This window comes from Lutra lutra, chromosome 13 (assembly GCF_902655055.1).
Source record: "Lutra lutra chromosome 13, mLutLut1.2, whole genome shotgun sequence".
NCBI lineage: Eukaryota > Metazoa > Chordata > Mammalia > Carnivora > Mustelidae > Lutra > Lutra lutra.
The window spans coordinates 25,109,666-25,124,753 of NC_062290.1; the positions used below are offsets into that span (position 1 = coordinate 25,109,666).

Here is a 15,088-nt window from a genome sequence, read left to right on the forward strand (position 1 = left end):
ATCAGACCTTTGAGAGCAGGGCCCTATACAAGTTCACAGGTTACATGTTCATGAAACCACTCCTGAACCCGGTAGTTCTCAAACAGGAGTGATTTTGCCCATCACAGGTGATGACCTTGGGTTCAAATAATGGACAGTTCCAACTGAGCCCCTGAAAGTAAGAGTGACAAGACACATTAGCACCCAAAGTAGGGCCCCACCCAGGTTTGGCACTCTTAAGTACAGAGGGGTACCTCCTCCCTTCTGTAGAGTGGTTTTCTAGCAGAATCTCCTTGGAGACTCCAGTGCTGGGCTGTTCCTATGCCTGCTTTCAGCTGTGCTTTCCTTCACTGGGAAAGACAGCCAACTTGAATCATAGGAGGAATATTAGCAGCAGTGGACTTGGAAACTGTCCACCAGTTGGGACTTTGTTGCTCAAGTACTCCAAGATGGGTTTGGTTTAGGGGGAAGTGGGAGGTGTGCTGCTGCACACAGTTATTCAGGCACCCAAGTTGTTTGGTAGCTCTAATATCCTCAACCGGTGGCCTCCAGGTCACTGCAGGTGCTAACATCCAGTGGCAAAAGGGACAACTACACTTAGTCCAGGGCTTGGAAGGGCTACAGATTATCTTTATATATCCAAATTCTTATCCAAATTCCATTAGCCAGAACTCAGGAATACAGCCTACCCAAGTATGCAAGGGCTAGGAAGTGTAGTCTAAGTCTGTGCACAAGATGAAGAAGAAATTGTTTTGGTGTTCAACTGCCAGTCTCTGCCACAAGAAATTCACAAAATGGGAGACTTGCAGCAAAATGTGTATAATGTGTCCCCAGGCCTTCTAAGATAGGCACGGAACACCTGGTCTGTTGAGGTAGACTCCCGAAGGGCCACTTTCTAGCTGTGATTCCTTGTGCTTGATAATATTTGGTTCACATTACATCTTGTGTTCTGGGAAGAGTACACATGGAGCATCTAGCATCAAACAAGGGCCAAGCTAGCCGACATTTCTCAGTATAAATGATCAAGTTGGCTTGTGCGTACTTGTTGTGAACAGTTGCTCGCACTTAAACTCATCGCCAGTGTTCTGTACGTGCAGATCAGAAATGGCGAATTCAGGACTGTGGAGGTAATGGGAACATTGAGATCATTCTATCTAACCTTCTGCCTGCTTCACATTAGACAAGAAATTTAACATTATAAATGGTGAATAAATCAAGTGTGTAGCATTAAATATTCAGTGCCAGTGGCTCATTTAAAATGGTGGTCTGTGTAATTTATAGCCTTCACCAAACCACATGATAGGACAAATTTTGGTAAATTTCAATCTGATTTTTCACAGCAAGGAGGAGAACATGAGTATCAGGCAATAATCCTTCCCTATCTTTGTCAATATTTTAGAGAAAGAATCTGGAGCAGTTGGTGAAACCTAGCTGAGCCAAGCCTTACAGGTAGAGTGTCTAGAGTAGTCCTAGCTCATACCTGATGATGTGACATAATCATTAAAAGTACGTCCTTTCACCATCAAGAGTTCTGGTTTGGATGATAAATTGCCCAGGAACCCTGTGACCAGGGAGCAGAATATTTATGTGGCCACCACTGTTCAAGATCTAGTTTACAATTTTGCAGAACCAAGAGGTCAGAGTTGTCAGGACACTTGGGCTGATCCAGGATGGGAGGAAGCTGAGTCTCACCAAGGAAATTACAGGAGATTGATTCTTCAACAAGAACTCTGAATTTTTTAACTTATTATGAAGACTGCCATGCAGAGTGGAAACGAGTGTGGGTTTGTGTTTTCTCTCCCTTGAAGAATGGTCTCAGAAAGCCAATTTTCAAGATCATTATTCGTGTGGATGAGGAGTTTCAAGGTGACCAGTGTGAGTTGGATGGGCTACTGTAATTGGCAAGACATGTTTCAGAACTTTATACCCACAGAAAGTATATCCTTGCTCCTCCTAAGAGTTTTCCTTTATAACCAGGAAAGTTGCCTTGGTTCCTTTCCAACGAGATATTTGGGGTGAGCATCAGCTATGGGTAAAGAATAGGGATATGTGGTGCCAACTAACCTTTTGTTCTTTACTAATATTAAATCTCAAGGTCCCTCACCCACTTGCAAAGCTGGTCAGGGCCAGTGGCAGTAGTAGACATCCCCTGATGCCTGAGGTTCAGCCAGAAGCAGCCTTCTCCTTTCTTCCCTTAGTGTTGCCAGTAAGGTTGCAAAGATCCTAAATATTCTCAAGTGTCCTTAGTGTGAATCTTGCCCCCAGCCACCACCCCAATTCCCAGTAGACGATAGACACCAGGGCCAGGAGAGGATTAAAATTAGTTTTATTAATGGATTGGAGAACACAGCTGAGATCTGAGACCCAGGTGAGGGCTTCTTCTGTCCTCTCTGAAGTGATGACTGCTGACCCCACTGCATGGGGCTTGCCAAACTTACCCACCCATCACAGACTGAGGCTGGAAGGTGGAGAGCCGAGTCCTGGCTGGGCCCACCACGGGCAGGTCCTGCTGGGTCTGTTTACTGCATGTAGACTGGAAGCCCAAAACAGGTCCAAGAGAAAGAGAGAGAGAGAGAAGCAGGAGGAAAAGTAAGCAGGGACCTTTAGTACATGATCTCCACCCAGTACTTTCCTTCTAGGCTGGAGTGTAGTTAGGAGAGCTTTTCCCTATTTGGCTAAGCAAGGAATGGAGGAATAAGGACAAGGGTTTCTCCCATGAGGTGAGATTGGGTCAGAAGCCCAGACTGCTCAAGGAATAAATAACCAAGGGCCACTTTGTGTGAACCTTCCAGTCTGCAGACACTAAGGCAGACAAAGGTGTTGGCTATAGCTGCTGGAGCTGGGACTTTACGTCTCTAAGTCACCTCATACCTGAATAATAACCACAGAATTCTTTTTCTTGCCTGTAGTCTACAGTGTGGACCTCTGACGAGCTCTGAGTAAGAACTTGACAGACCTCCCCTGCCACAGCCTACCCCTGAGGTGGATGAAATGGATGAAGGTGATCAAAAGGTACAAACTTCCAGTTATAAGTAAGTTCTGGCTGGAGATGTAACAGACAACATGGGGACTCCAGTTAACAATCCTGTACTGCACTGCAATTTGCTAAGAGAGCAGATCTTAAAAGTTGTCATCACAAGAAAACATTTTGTGCTTCTGTGAGGTGATGGATATTGACTAAACTTCCTGTGCGATCATTTCACAACATGTACCTATATCTAACCTTGTTGTACACCTGAAACTAATACAATGTTGTCAATTATAGCTCAGTAAAACAGAGATTGACAGACTTAAGAGGCCACAACAGCTGACGTACAATTTGGCTTGACATCCATGGTGTTCCTACTGTACAGAGAGCCCCTTTTGCTTCATTCACAGTAACACCTTCTGATTTAGCAGTCAGGGATGGAGTTGTTAGCTTTGTGATAAACCAGAGTAGTGGGCCTTTCAAGCCATGCTGTATGGAGGGGAAGACAAGAGTAGAAGAATAAAATTCTTCTGGGGTCCACGAACAGATCAAAGTTTCATGGCAAGTGCTGGAGAGTTGAGTCTCACGTAGCTCTCTCTGGCCCAAAAAAGCACCCTTTTCTGCCAGAACTGATGACCTACTAATTTTTAACATTCTGAAATCCTTCCTCTTATCTATAATGAAGAACACCTCTCATCTACTTTTTCCATGCTTTGCTATTTTCTAGTTATCTTAATGCTGTAGCTATCTTTTACATTCAGGTCCATTTTCAGTACACTCAATATTCCTGGTTTTAGCCTGAATGATTTCTGCAAAGGATTAGTTCCATCCATTACCTGTGATTTTTTTATTTCATTCTATCACCATTCAAGGGTGACCTCATTCACAGTCCTACATGGTACCTTCCTGTAGTTTCAGCAAAGTAAAGTTGCATAAATAGCCTGAATAAAACTAAATGATTGCAGAAACATTTTTCCCCAGAGTATTTTTATTAGGGATTCCTGCCACCATATTAACATATAAAACAATCTGGATGTTGACATAGAAATGCAGATTTTACTATACAAAGATAAGGCTCCAATCACAGGTAACATGGCCCCCATTTCTCTAGTATTTCAATGAAATCACCTTTTGAATTCTTCCCAGAGTTGTCTTTATAAATATTAGACAAACCACAAAATATATTCCAAATACATAACATTTTACAGTATGTTCCAAGCACAGACAGAAATACACGATACTTTACCTACATTTTTTTTCAAGATCCAACTTGCATTAGCACTAAAGACAAGATTGTGTGTGTATATGTATTTGCCATATATGTGTGCATATAAAACCACAAATGTACACACGGTTGTTTTCATGGAAAATTGAAACCTTTGAGACTGTGGGTTTTATCCCATGATATCTGAGAGGGAACAGGAATAATAACATGTCACAAACTCCTCAAACTGGGGAAAAATAAACACAACTATGTATGAAGAGCATATCAGTTGTGTGTATACAAATACACACATATATACAGATTCATATATAAACACAGCTATAGTGAAAATATGGTATATACATATACTCACACACTTGCTTTGAATTCTGCATCTCACTATATTATATACTCTCCATCTTTGGAAGCACTTTTCTCCTCTTTTGATCCAGGCAGCTGGAGACTCTCTCCTAACAAAACTGAAGTGGGTATTTCTAAAATGCTGATTCTATTCTAAATGCCACAAAATGGCATTTCAGGATCCCAGTTTTATGTTTGGTGGCTATTGCTTAAATTCAGTAGACCCTATTCTTTTAACTCCTTCGCTTACAAACATTTCTATTCAGTTTCTGCCTAAAACAGATGTTAGCTGAAAATGTTAAAATATATTGATTACTCCCCAATATACATCTGCAGGGTTGGATTATGGGTAGTATTTATCCCGTCAGTATTTTTCAGTGTTTTATGATGGGCAATATATTACATACTTCCATAATTTAAAAAAATATTACTTTAAACATGGAGGGGCTAGGTTTGTTATGGTTAGAACTTTAAAGGAAATGATATGAAGCATGATTACAAGGGGGACTAATTTTGGGCAGACTACACTGGTGTACCATTTTGTCAGAAAGTATGAGTTGGAAGTCATGACAAAGGGGTAAAAAAAAACCTTCAATTTCAAAGCTGGCCATTTGGAAACTTCCAAAATAAGCTATAGAAAATATATTCTATGTTGGTATCAAATTTCAGGTATTAAATATTCAATAAAAAGCAAAATAAATCACTGAAAGCACATTGGAGAGAACATCTTACAAACCTAACAGCAAGTGTATATTCTAGTTAGTTCAACTGAAGGCTTTACTTTTTAAAATTTATTTTCAAACTTATAAGGCGAATAGAGCACCCAGAGCTCCATGAATGGTCAATTTAGAAATGATGTTAATGATGGAGTTGGAGCGTCTATTATGGTTAAGGAGAGAATAGAGGCGCCGAATCTCTTTGTAAATGAAGGCAACAGAATATTCTCAATCCATGGAGAAATCCCAATGCACTATGCCCTAGGTGCCATACTCTTTTCTTGCTCAATTATACCACAGTATTGGTAAGTACTCTGCCCAGGGAAGCATCAGAACCTTTCTTTCTATTGTGGATCTTAAGGTATGAAGGAAGGTACTAGAACATTTGTTTCCTCTGCTATTGGGTTAAGGAGTCATTTTACTATTTCACCCAAGCTGAATGCGAGATCCTCTAATGAGTCCCTTCGACTTTCTTAATGGAAGCCCCAATTAGGAACGAGTTAAGATCTTAAGAAAAACAGGGAAGGAAAAGAGGATAACAGCCACCGAAAAGGAAGATCACCAGCATTTATCAAAAAGCCACACTCCATTCTTTCCATATTCTCTCTCTCTTTCTCTCTTACACACACTTCTTTTGAAATTTTTCCCATTGAATCAGTGAAAGGCATGAGGGACCTGAAAAATATGCCTTACAGTTTCTCCTCTTTGACTTAGATCCACTTAAACATATACCCATCAACTTGGACAGCAAGTGCACATTCTTTACATCATCCAATACCCATGCATCACCAACACTTTTGTAAAAGATGGTTTGCCTACCACCCCTGCACAGCAGCAGCCTCACCAAACTCCTGTTTTGCTACTTGCTCAATTCCTATCTGTGTCTACTCTTGGGTTAATGTACAATAATATGCAATTACCTAGCATAACTTTTAACTGTTTTCCCTTTAAAAAACGTTCTTTCCCAACCAAAATATATGGACAGAATGCAAATGAAGGGAGTAAATCATCTTGTCCAAATACTTTGAAAAAATGGACCACCCTGTGTCCACTTGAGTCTTCTCAGTTTCTACATCCTCCAGTTCCATCATCCATTTCAAGAGCTTACTTACTACAGTGTCTATCTACCTCATACGCAGGTAACAACAAATTACGCAATTGGTTCAGCCAAAAATATTGTAAAAAACAAACCAGTGCCAAAACATTAAAAAATTCCTGACATACCCTTTGTGCATTAGTCTTAAACAATCTGTACATTTAAATAACTCCAGGAGGCTTCTTTTTTTGCTAAAAATTTACCAAAATATTTTGAACACATAAAAATATTTTTAAAAAAACAGAAAACAAAAGCCCAGCATAAATTTAGTTGTATAGGCATGGGTTAGAGGACGTTGTTATCACTAAGGATTATATTCAAAAACTTTCTCTTGGGTTGTTATTAAAATTCTGATCCAGAACCTTACAATGGTGCTAACTATTAAAAAAGGGGGAAATCTAATTCAGCTCAATGTATTATGTATTATGATATAATAAAGAGTATGTCTGTAGTATAATAAAAAATAAACATGTTTTTGGTTACTTAAAGGCCATCTTCCTGACCTATAACTAAAATAACTGTATTTGACTTGAACTTATTTAACTGCAGTGAATTATGGAAAGCTAACTGAAAGTTTTCAATAATCCGTTATGAGTGAGGAACACCTGTTCATGGCCCCGTGACCAAGCAGAACCAGGCATTTGCGGAAAAAGACAGAAACAAAAACAAAAAAAGCAAAATCACTAGTATTGAATATAGCCCTTAGTCATAGGAGATACGAACTTTACGAGCAGCCCAGCATGTAGAGAATGAGGTTGACTTTGCCAGCCACCCACTCCTTTAAAGGGCAGTAGTATTCATAGTGAAACTGCTCAAACTCTGGCGTCTGGCGGATTTCACATAAGAAGGAGAGATCAATACCTGACTCCAAAAGGAGGAGGAGCAGGGGGAATACAAAGAGCAGCAGCCCCAGGCCCACCACCAGGAGCCTGGAAAAACTCTTGACCAGTGGGTTCACCCGAATATGGCCTCTCAGAATGTCATAGCTCCACGACAAAGCTTGGCGAGCCTCCTTCAGCTCTTCCTCTTCGGCCATCAAAAAGGCATGTTCGTCCGCTTCCAGTTCCTCAAAGGAATCCGTGTCTTCTCTTTCCAACTCTAGCCTCGAAGGACAGTCAAAGAGCATGTCGATCTCATCAGCATCCACGGGGGTGGGGAGCAGGCTGGCACTCGGGTTGTACGCCAGTTCTGAGATGGTCAGGGGCTCTTCTTTGATTTTATCTTCCTCTTCATTTGGGGGGTTTTCATACTCCCGGGCTTCCTTCACTGGCGAGCTAGAGATCAGAGGGGCAGAAATGTCTTCTTTGGGTAATGGAACACCTGTAAAAAGAGACATTTGTTCCCTTAATTTTATATTTCAGGTTGTTTTTTTTCTTTTTCCTTCCCACAAAGATCTAGAGATGGAAACTAACAAAGAAAAAAGAAAGAAAAAGAAAAAAGGAAAAAAATGGAATTCAAGGAATCCATGAAATCACTGTGTGGAATGCTGACTTTTAACAAGGTACTTTTAGTAAAAGACCCCTAAGTTCAACATGCTAAACCCCAAATAAGCAACACATCTCAAATGGTTGGCAATATTTGCAATATTGATGTGTACAGTTAGGGTGTACAAGCCTCCAACTTTGGTCATGTCTACAAGAATAAGAGGACAATAAACCATTATTGTAATTTTGAATGGTGTCTTTTAGAAGTCAACAGTTACTGTACTACCTTAGATGACAAATTATAGAATCTACTGTTCAATGACAGCCTTATTTTTATGTATCCTAGTCTTCATCCAGGCACAAATTAGTGGCTTCTAGTTTTATAGAACTGCACTTACATACATAACTGTAATCATGTGTGCACAAACCTGCATCTTGCTCTTTTCATTTAACATTTTAACTTAGACATTCTCCATGTTGAAATGAACTCCCATAGTATTATTCTTAGGCTGCCAAATTCTCTACGAATACAGTAAATTTGTTGCTTATTGACAAACATTTAAATTGCTTTGCGGTAGTAAGAAAGAAATGCTAGCAAACACCTTTACACATAAAAGCTTTTTTACCCTTTTGTTTGAGTTCATTTGCCACAAATAGATACCTGAAAGGAAAATCACTTGGTCAAAGGGCAGGCATGTTATTTCTTAAAGTTTATCAGGGGAGAGCGGTTTCTTAGCTCTTCATGTCAACAGAGAGCAAATGCAGTTGCCTAAGGCTGGCTCTGCTCATTTTGAGTCTTGGGTTCTTAGTTGGAATTAAAATCTGGCTTTATCAAAGCCATGTTCCTCAGGGTGGATCTACAGGGTGATACAGTGGTAGCTGGGTGCATTAACTATTAACTACTACATTTCAGGATTTCCAAGACGCGCAAGAAGTGATAGACTGGACTTAGCTGTTGTTCCTGTGAGGGGGAGCACACACCCACCCTGGACCAGACACCAAGGAGAGAATCCTGGAACGTGGGAGCAAGGCTAACGCAGCCCACTACACCAAAGAGAGCAAGACAGAGAACTCTGGAAAGGTAGGTAGAGGCGTGGTTCTATGCTGGCCCTAGGGCCCCTTCCCGGCCAGTGACCTGCACCATGCTGGGAAGTCTCCAAGAGCACAGGGGTGATATCCAGCACTGTGGGTTGCTTCAAGGGAGCTGGCTTTGCTTCATAGGGATTATAGGGGAATCTGTGGGGCTCAAAAACTGGGAATCTGATTGGGACAGAGCACCAGGGAGGGCACTTCTGCCCTTGGATCTGGGCAGACCAAGTGCACACTTGCCGGGCCCAAGTCGTAATCCCAAGCAGTGGTTCTGGTTCATTTGCAGAACTGAGTCAGGAGAACAGTCTGACCCCTGGGAAAGCAGCAGGGATCAGGTCTGCTTACTTGGGTCTTCAGAGTTGTTTTATCGGCCTGGAGCCTGGTCTGTCCCTTCCCCTACACTCTGTAGAGCCTGGCTCCTGGTCCTTCTCAACCAGAAAGCCTGATGGGGGAAACTTAAAGTTGCCTGAAGGGGCTTTCCTAGGTAAAAGGGTTGAGTCACGGTTCAAGGCTGTGGAGAGTAGTCCCCAGACCTGCGTGGCAGGAAAGGCTGGTGAGAACACCTGTGAGCTATGTGACTTGGCAACGCTCAGGCTGTGGGGTAGGTGGGTAGAGCTGACCGCCTTCAGATCAAAGCAAGGGTTACTGTTCAGCCAGAAAAACTGTGGCATGAGTTAGCTTGGGTAAGGACAGCAAAGAGCCTTACTAGCCTTGGAGCTGCTTCTCCTGCTGTGTCCAGGCAGGGAAACTAATTCATAGCCCCCTGCCGACCAAGGAACCTCCCCAGAACACTTCAGACATCAAGAGCCCTGCTCACAGAGAGCACAGCCTGTGGCTTTCCTTGTCTGCAGAGCAAAACTGGTAGCCTCACCCGCCCAGAATGTCCAGTGCACACTCTTGCTTGATTCAGATCCCCAGACAACAGACGATGCAGGCCCTGGGTCCTGTCTTATTGCCCTGGCAAGGCAGGGAAGCTAATTCAGAACCCCACTTTAACTGCTGAGTATAGGACCCGGTCCTGACCATCTAGTAAGACTACCCAGAGAATCCAGGCAACTGCGGTACCCATCCTACCACCTCACAGGGGCAGGGGACCAAGCCAGCAATCCTACCCAGCTCTTCTCAGTCAGTGGCACACCCATCCACCCATGACCTCAAAGCCTGAACACCTGTCATGCCCCAAAATAGCCCCTAACAGTAGCTCACCTGCCCAAGGATGGTACCAGCGTACACATTTAGAAACCCAAACCGAGCTGCTTAAGAGCTCTCTGCCAAAATGAACCTGCAAAGACTCAGAGATCACCTATCATTTTCAGATAGGAAAGTAGTTCACTGGTGATCAATCATCACAATAAATCAGGTAAATATGACCACACCAAAGCAAATTAAGGCACTAATTACTAACCCGAAAGAAACAGAGATCTCTGATCTGTCAAAGAATTCAAAATAATCCTCTTAAAGAAGTTTACTGAAACACAAGAACACATAGGGGGCTAAACAAAATTAGGAAAATGAAAAATGAACAAAATGAGAAGTTCAACAAAGAATTAGAAACCATAAAAAATATCCTAGAACTAGAAAATACAGTAATTGACCTGAAGAATTCAGAAGAGTGCTTCAAAAGCACACTCGACTATGCAGAAAAAAAAAAATCAGAAACCGGGATGATTGGACAAATTATCTAGTCAGAGAATCAAAAAGAAAAAAAAAAGAAAAAGAACAGAACTTATGGGATACAATGAAAGAAACAATTTTGGCATTATGCTAAATCAAGAAGGAAAAAAAAAGAATGGAACCAGGAACAAAGCAACAATGGCTGGCCTTCTGGTCTGAGATAACCATAGAGAGAGACACTGAACTCACTTCCTCCACATATACACCAAATCTACAGGTAGTTATAGTCCCGATGACCTGAGGGCTGAATGAACAGCTTCTGTACAAGGTGATCGAGCACAGAGAACGGCGAGAGCAGTGGAGACACTGTAATGCAAACTGCACAGGGGAGGGACAGGACTGGGGGACTGTGTCCGGATTCATTGCTCTGGAGCACAGAAAGTAAGCTGTGGTTAAGGGAGCTTCTAGAACTCTGTCAGAGGGCAGCAGAACTGCTGGAACTCTCTTTGGATCAGAAGGTCTGGCAAACGCCATGGTTTACATTCCCCCTCCACCTTGACAGCAGAGATCCGAGCAGGGTCTGGATAGACTAGCCAGCCTGCTACCCAGCCAGCCAGCCCTGGGCACCTAGCCCAGACCAGTCTTGCATGCCTTGGGGTACGCAAAAAAAGGTGTGATTTAAAAGAGCAGCAAGGATACAAAGACAGCCCTAGAACTCTGCCAAATGTCAGGAGAGCTGCTGGAACTCTTTCCAGATGAAAGGGGCTGCTGACCACCAGAGTTGACAATTCCCTCCATCTTGGAGTAGAGGCTGGGAGTCCTGGCTTACTGCCTCAGTGGATCCTGGGATTAACCTACACCACCTCCAGCTGTCCAACCAAAGTGGCCCCAGCAAAGCACATTTGAGATATGCCTAATCAGTACTCACTACAGCTCCAACTGTCCCACCGAGGTATCACAGGAGCAAAGCACCCTGGACCTATACCATTCAGCTCCAGATGACTTGCTAGGGCAACTCTCTCACACTTATTTCAGGTCCAGCCACCCTAGCTGGGGCACATCCTGCACAAAACACCCTGGGAACACCCAGCAAGGACCTACCTCAGTTCTAGCCACCTACCAGGGTGCACCCTGGGTGAGTATCCCAGGACCCCCTGGCTTGTACCCACTTCAGCTTCAGCTGAAGTGTTTTGTCAGGGTGCCCTCAGCAGAGAGAGCCCTGAAACCCCAGCCCACACCAGCCACTGCCTGAGCCAGCCAAAGGAACCAGGAACAAACAGTTTATACAGGGGATGACCATACACAAGACCACTCCTTTGTGTTTGGAAGAAGCAGTTGTTCCACCTAATTCATGGAAACAAACACAGAAAGTCAAAATAAGGAGAAAGAGGAATATGCTCCAAATGGAATAACAAGACAAAACCACAGAAAAAGAAATAAATGAAATGGAGATAAGCAATCTACCTGATGAGTTTAATGGTCATAAAGATGCTCACTGGCCTGGAGAAAAAAACGTGGTGAGCTCAGAACTAAACCAAAGAAATGAAAAATATAAAAAAGGACTAATCAGAGTTGAAGAATACAATAATTGAAATGAAAAAATACACTAGAGAAAATCAACAAACGAGTAGATGCAGAATAATTGACATATCAGTGATCTGGAAGACAGGATTAGAAAGAATTTTTTAAAGTGAGGACAGGTAAAGGGATCTCTTAGTCAACAGCAAGCAAACACACAATCATATTTTAAGGGTTCCAGTAGGAAGGGAGAGAAGGGGCAGAAAATTTACTGAAAAAAAATTAGACCTGAAAACTTCCTTAACCTGTGGAGTGAAACAGACATCCAGGTTCAGGAAGCAGAGAGAGTTCCAAACAAGATGAACCCCAAGGAGGTCCACACAAAAATGCAAAATAATTAAAATTTCAAATTATATTTTAAAAGACATGAGAAAAAGAGAAGTAACTAGTTACAACTAGTACAAGGAAAAACCCCATAAGGCCATCTGCTGATTTTTCAGCAGAAACTGTGACTGTATCATGCCACTTGCTCCTGGCCTGCAAAGTATTGAAAGGAAAAAACCTATAACCATGAATACTCTACCTGGCAAAGTTATCATTCAGAAATGAAGGAAAAATAATGGGGTGCCTGGGTGGAGTGTTAAATGCCCCAAGTCTTGGTTTCCGCTCAGGTCATGACTTCACAGTTGTGAGATTGAGCCCTGCATCAGGCTCATGCTCTCCCACTTCTTCTGTCTCTCCCCTGTTCTCGCTCTCTTTCAAGTTAAAACAAAACAATTGAGGGAAAAATAGAGATTCTTGGAGAAGCAAAAGTTAAAGGAGGTCATCACCACTAAACTGGCCTTAAAGAAATGTTAAAGGCCTTTAAGTAGAAAAGAAAAGGCCATAATTGAAAGTAAGAAAATTGTGAAAGAAAAACAATTTTCTAACTAAAAGCAAAAATCCAGTAAAAAAAGTAGAATACTTACTAACTAAAAAAAAAAAAAAAAAAAAAAAAAAAAAAAAAAAAAAAAAAGGAAGAAGTAAAATCAATTATATCTTAAAAGTTAAGGGGACTCACAAAATAAAAGGGTGTAAAATATGACAACATATACATAAAAAAGTGGAGGGGGGAGTAAAAATGAAGTTCTTTTAGACTGTGTTCCAAACTTAAGTGACATCAACTTAATACAGACTGCTATATACCTAGGATGTTATATATGAGCCTAATGGTAACCACAAATAAAAAACCTGATATAGGGGTGCCTGGGTGGCTCAGTCATTAAGCAGCTGCCTTCAGTTCAAGTCATGATCCCAAGGTCATGGGATCGAGCCCTGAATCAGGCTCCCTGGTCACCAGAAGCCTGCTTCTCCTTCTCCCACTCCCCCTACTTTATTTTCTTCTCTTGCTTTGTCTCTCTCTGTCAAATAAATAAAAGCTTTAAAAAAAAAAAACTCATATAGATACACAAAAAATAAAGAGAAAGGTAGTGAAACTCTAAAACAAAAGAAAGTCATCAATCACAAGGGGCAAGAACAAGAGATAAAAGGGAGAACTAGAAAAACAATCAGAAGTCAATTAGCAAAATGTCAATAGTATGTACTTAAAGGTACATGGTATAGTAATTAAATGTACATGGTCAAATGCTCTGATCAAAAGACATAGGGTGGCAGGATGGATAATAAATACAACAACAAAAACCCAACCCATTTATATGCTGCCTACAAGATCTGCTCTTCAGACCTAAAGATACATATAGACTGAAAGTGAAAGATGGAAAAAACTTCCATGCAAATGGAAGTTAAAAAAAAAAAAACTAGGATTGCCACTCTGCCCCCCCCCCTTTTTTTTTAATCAGACAAGAGAGACATTAAAACAAAGACTGTAGGGACGCCTGGGTGGCTCAGTTGGTTGGACGACTGCCTTTGGTTCAGGTCATGATCCAAGGAGTGCTGGGATCGAGTCCCACATCGGGCTCCCGGCTCCGCGGGGAGTCTGCTTCTCTCTCTGACCTTCTCCTCGCTCATGCTCTCTCTCACTGTCTCTCTCTCAAATAAATAAATAAAATCTTTAAAAAAAAAAAACAAAAACAAAGACTGTAATGAGACAAGGGCATTATAAAGGATAAAGGGATCAATCCAACAGGAGGATATAACAATTGTAAATATATGTGCAACCAATGTTGGAACACCTAATATATAAAGCAAAGATGAACAGACACAAAGGAGTAATTGACAATAATAAAATGATAGTACAGAACTTTGACACCATATTTACATCAATGGAGAGATCATCTAGGCAGAATATCAGTAAGGAAACTACATCTTTGAACAACACGTTTATGTCCATCTGGTCTAAATAAATATATACATAAGAGAATATATATTTCCTTCAAGTACACATGGAACATTATATGAAATAGATCACATTAAGCCACCAAATCTCAATAAACTTAAGACTGAAATTGTCATGCGTTTTTTTCTAATCATAGAGGTATGAAACTAAAAAATCACAAGGAAAAAAAACTGGGGGGAAAAAAACATGTGGAGGCTGATCAACGTGCTACTAAACCACTGGGTCAATAGAAATTTAGAAGCACATGGGGACAAATTAAAATGTTCAAATCTTTGGGACACAGCAAAAGCAGCTGGAAGGGGGAAATTTATAGCAATATAAGCCTACCTTAAGAAACAAGAGAAATTTCAAACACTCTAACCTCATCCCAAAAGAACTAGAAAAAAACAAAGTTAGTCGAGGGAATAAAATAATAAAAACCACACATAAGTGAAATAAAGACAAAACAACAGCAACAACAAAAACACAACAGAAAAAAATGAGACTAAGAGCTGGTACTCAAAAAGATAGACAAAATTGATAAACCTTTAGCCAGACTCACTAAGAAAAAAGAGAGGAACCAAATAAAATTCAGAAATGGTAGATGAGAAGTAACAACTGACAACACAGGAATACAAAGGATTATAAGAGACAACCACAAAAGTTATATGCTCACCAATTAGATAATATAGGAGAAATGGAAAACTTCCTAGAAGCCTATAATCTTCCAAATATGAATCAGAAATAGGAAATCTGAACAGACCAATAAAAATAAAGAAATGGAATTGATGGTCAAAAAACTCCTG

The 15,088-nt window shown here is 41.2% G+C and overlaps 1 protein-coding gene across 2 annotated transcripts in view; it reads right to left on the reverse strand.

The window, feature by feature from the left end:
• Positions 1-2,288: 2,288 nt before the first annotated feature.
• Positions 2,289-15,088, reverse strand: part of FRMD3 (FERM domain containing 3) — a 312,093-nt gene continuing 299,293 nt past the window's right edge. Inside the window, exons 14-15 of one of the 2 annotated variants that reach the window (XM_047698971.1) lie at positions 7,185-7,643; positions 2,289-2,512 (exon numbers count right to left, since the gene is read on the reverse strand). In XM_047698971.1, coding sequence (XP_047554927.1) covers positions 2,499-2,512; positions 7,185-7,643 — 473 coding nt within the window. In that variant the 3' untranslated portion in view covers positions 2,289-2,498. Of the gene's footprint in view, positions 2,513-2,556; positions 7,644-15,088 lie in introns of those variants that run through there. The other variant, XM_047698969.1, reaches the window with a different exon arrangement.